This window comes from Channa argus, chromosome 17 (genome assembly GCF_033026475.1).
Source record: "Channa argus isolate prfri chromosome 17, Channa argus male v1.0, whole genome shotgun sequence".
Taxonomy (NCBI): domain Eukaryota; kingdom Metazoa; phylum Chordata; class Actinopteri; order Anabantiformes; family Channidae; genus Channa; species Channa argus.
The window spans coordinates 11,457,376-11,461,551 of NC_090213.1; the positions used below are offsets into that span (position 1 = coordinate 11,457,376).

The following is a 4,176-nucleotide window of genomic DNA, read 5'->3' on the forward strand; positions in this document are numbered from 1 at the left end:
GCCCAGGTCAGGTTTTAAACCGCATATTGATATATAAAAATGTTCTCCTACAATTTATTAACATGTGTCTCTTGAACATATATGGACTCTAAGGGAACAGTAATGTATAGGCTGTGATGCAGATGCTGCATACATAAAATGACGTAGTTCATTCATGGCGAGGGACACCTTCTGCTGGCGGGGGTGTCATTTTACATATGTTCGCTATTTTTATTATTAGGGTAGATAAAATTAAAATGTAAAAAGGCTGCTCAATATGGCTGTTCAGACATCTGGTGAATTTAATTGTTAAACTGGAAAACATTTGCTTGCTTTTCTCCTCTTACCTATCTCTCCATGAAATGGTTCGGTCTCACCACACAGATTTCATTCATAAAATTCCAGCTCACTATAAAAGGGGGGCCGCTCCACTATCTGCACAGTTACCATTCATGAACCTGGCAAATGGAATATAAGTAGGCATTCAGGCGACATTTCTTTATTCACAATTAATAGACAGTTTTGTGTTTGTGAGTTTAGATGAGAACATGCACCCAGACTCCAGCACTGAGTTCGACTCAACGTCCAGCTGTAGCGCAGCATCGCCTGGCGGGGACACCCCTGGGTGCAGCCAGCATCCTTCTGACTTGCTTTCATCATCAGTGGACAGCACCAAGGTAGAAGCGGATCTCACCATCATCATCGAAAAGAAAATCATTTCAAAATGCGAAATTTTGCAGGATCATTGATACATTAAAGCAATATAGGCTGCATTCTCTGAATTCTTCACACATATCCAAACACCTTTCATAGAAGGCAGTTTCATTAACAAGATTAGGTTTCTGTCCCATGCTGCAAACGATTCTATTCACATATGCAATATGCACGGTCTCCATATATCTGCAGAAAATCGGCAAGGACAGCGCATTGTTGTTCCGTCTCATTTCAGGGAAATTATTTACACAAACACGTCTTGGTCGTGACCTTTCATTTTCAGTGATGGTGATGATGACAGTGAGTGCAAAGGATTTCATTATGGGACAGGTAGCTGTTTTTGGTCACTGCACAGATAACAAGCCACTTACAGTAGTTGATGTTTTCTGCCATTTCTCAATCTTAGTAAAATGATTATGCACCATTTACGCACATCTAAAGGTCAGCCCTGACAGTGGGTGCTCATTCATCAGACAATCTGAATTACTGCATGTAAATTTCTCTGTGACATGGGTTTTCCAGGATGTTGAGACCAGTGCAGTAGACTCCTTTGTCCCGACTGTGACTGCAATCTCAACCTCACCGGATCTAAAGTGGATGGTGCAACCGACAGTGATCACGTCTGTCTCTCCGTCATCCCGTCGAACCAAGACCAAAGCTCCCGGCGCGACCCAGTCGCCTTCCCCGGCAGGTGCGAACAAGGCCTTCCACAGGAAAGGACAGAGAGAGCAGGTACGCAACAGTGAGGAGGGACGAATGAAATGTCAGTCATAGCAATACTATAGAAATGATCGATTAATGGATCAATTAATCAGGGATACACAATGCTTTTCATTTTTTACGAGAGGTTAATATGAGAAATGAGGCATCGCGATATTTTCAAAACGACGCACAAGAGGATGCATTGTTTTTATTCTTGAAGAGAAAAATAATGTTGCAAGTAGTGCAAATAAATTACTGCAGGCAGTTGCACAAAACATGATGAGCTGATTATGGGTGATTGTTACAGCGAGTTATTACTTGTGGAGTAACGTGCACATGTCTGTTTATGAATGGGATGAGAAATTGAATAAAACGCGCGTTCACGTGCCTGACTAGACCGTGCCAGTGGTGCAGCATTTTAACGCTTCAACCGAGTGAGAGGCAGATCAGTATTGCCAGCATACATTGCAACGATTTTGGCAAGTGAAAATCTGTTGAGGTCCAGCTGCTGATTTGGCAAGATTAGCGGGATGCTTATTTTATATTGGGTATTTTTGATTGATTTTAGGCTTCCAAAGAGGAGGAGGAAAGGAGGAGGATCAGGAGGGAGAGAAACAAAATTGCTGCAGCAAAGTGTCGCAACAGAAGGAGGGAGCTGATAGACACTCTACAAGCTGTAAGTATCATGTTTTATGAAATCACATAGAGAGACCATTCACACAGGAAATGTCCTGTTTAAATAAGAAGGGCATATACACCCCTGTATGACAATAATACAGCAAAATCATAGCAGTAAGACAGTGATGACTGCATGTTTTCATGCTTCCCTCATGACACTTTTTTGATTTTGTCTGTCCTCACCTCAGGAAACCGACAAGCTTGAAGAAGAGAAGTCTGGCCTCCAGACAGAGATAGCTGACCTGCTGAAGGAGAAGGAGAGGCTGGAACAAGTACTAGCCTCCCACAAACCGTCATGCAAACTTCCTGCAAATGAAGATGAGGCGGATAATGAAGATGATGTACTCACAATGCTGCAGGATCCTCCGGCTTCCCCACAGCTGTTGTCAATCTTAGAGAAAGGAAAAACCCCAGAGAGCAACATGACAATTGGAGAAGCCCCTAGTGGTCAAGATATGGACAGTGTCCATTGCTTTCCTGCTGCAGCCATTTTGGGGAACTCCAACATCCTCCTATGTTCAAGTGCAGAAGAGGAAGCTCTGGAGGACTTAAAAGGAGATGACCTGGATGACTTGGTGCCCAGCTTAGAGATGGCAGTGACTTCTGAGATGCCTGCAGCAGTCCCTGACATAGACCTGAGTAGTCCATTCTGCCTCTCAGACTGGGAAACCTTGTACAAGTCTGTGGCTAATGACCTTGAATCTTTGAGCTCCCCAGACATGTCTTCCAGTCCCACTTGTAGCACTTACCGCACAGTGTTTTCCTTTAATTACTCTGAGATTGATTCTTTAACTGAAGTCTGTGAGAGCCTCAAAGGCAGCCTTGGTGCATCTGAGTTAAAGAAAGATAGTCTTAACTCTCCAACACTTCTAGCCTTGTGAATGCAAAGAAGTTATGCAATGATATTGTAATTGTATTCTAACCAGCCAGCAAACTATGATCTCTCAAATAATCTTTTGTAGTGTGAGTTTTGTTGTTGTGTAAACCTAAACATCAAAGGTTGTGTAGACAACATATTTCACTTGACTGTAACAGGGTTGACTTCTTCCATGCTACTGGTGCATTCAGCCAGAGATGAGACTGTGCTGGTATCAAAAATGCATGCAAATACATCCATAATCCAAGAAGAGATTGTATCTTGTGTCTTTAAAAATCCTAAATGTGATGTGAAATTAGCTCATGCTTATTGACCCAGTATTCTGTATGTGTATACTGTTGACAAAGTTGTATTGTAACAAGTGAAAATAGAAGGGTTACTAATGTTTAGCATATAGGTGTAATATCTTGTTGTAAGGTGTCCCCTGACCTGACTTGACATTATCTTTCAAGTTTACCATGAAAAATGATGATGCCATGTATTTTATCAAGATTATGATATATATGATATGATAGATATTTTATGACATAGTTTATTTTTTTACTTATCAAAATGGTAAGATGCAAAAAATTAAATAAATAATAATATAGTATATATTAAATTAAATAAATGAACTAAGAAATAAATAACAAGATAACCACAAACAATTTCTTGTTGTTCTTTTACAATCGGAAATACATATTCGTTTTTTGTTTTATTCGGATAGTAGCTGTTCTGTAGTTTCAGCAGAAGAGATCATTTGATGACCAGTTGAAACAGTCCAAAGACAAGCAGTCCTAAAAGTGCTTAGGAAACAAACAAAAGCAAATTACTAAATATAAATGTATATAATTGAGGCTTTTTTGACTAAAAACTCCCAAACAGCTACTAAGTGGACCTTAGGATATTTACTCTAAGCCATTGCATTTTCCAATGTAATTAATTAAATCAAAATAGAAAAGTCGAATAATGATAGAAATCTCAACATATATAAATGTATGACAACAGGTCAGTCTCCATCTGGTGACAATGATTATGGGATCTGGAAATAATAGGCACACTAAAAGATAAGAACTCTTGGTTTCTTGAAATATTTTTAGCCTTGTTTTAGTCTATGTCTATTTTTGAATTCAGCATTACATAAAGTAGGGCCAAGGCGGACTAAATCGTGTTTAAAACGAGTGGGAGCAGCACAAACTGCAGGTTAATTATTTATTCATAGCTCTTCCTCGGCTCCGCTGCTTTTC

General features: G+C 39.9%; 1 protein-coding gene across 2 annotated transcripts; it reads left to right on the plus strand.

The window, feature by feature from the left end:
* The first annotated feature begins 402 nt into the window (after positions 1-402).
* On the plus strand, positions 403-3,588 carry LOC137102700 (protein c-Fos-like). Of its 2 annotated transcripts, none has more exons than XM_067482471.1 (4): positions 403-656; positions 1,216-1,425; positions 1,964-2,071; positions 2,262-3,587. In XM_067482471.1, exons 1-4 carry the CDS (start codon positions 528-530, stop codon positions 2,952-2,954), a joined length of 1,140 nt encoding a protein of 379 aa, XP_067338572.1. In that variant the 5' UTR covers positions 403-527; the 3' UTR covers positions 2,955-3,587. The 2 variants fall into 2 exon arrangements, with proteins under 2 accessions (XP_067338572.1, XP_067338571.1); XM_067482470.1 differs by lacking the exon at positions 403-656 and adding an exon at positions 664-1,023 and having other exon boundaries at positions 2,262-3,588.
* The last annotated feature ends 588 nt before the right edge of the window (positions 3,589-4,176 follow it).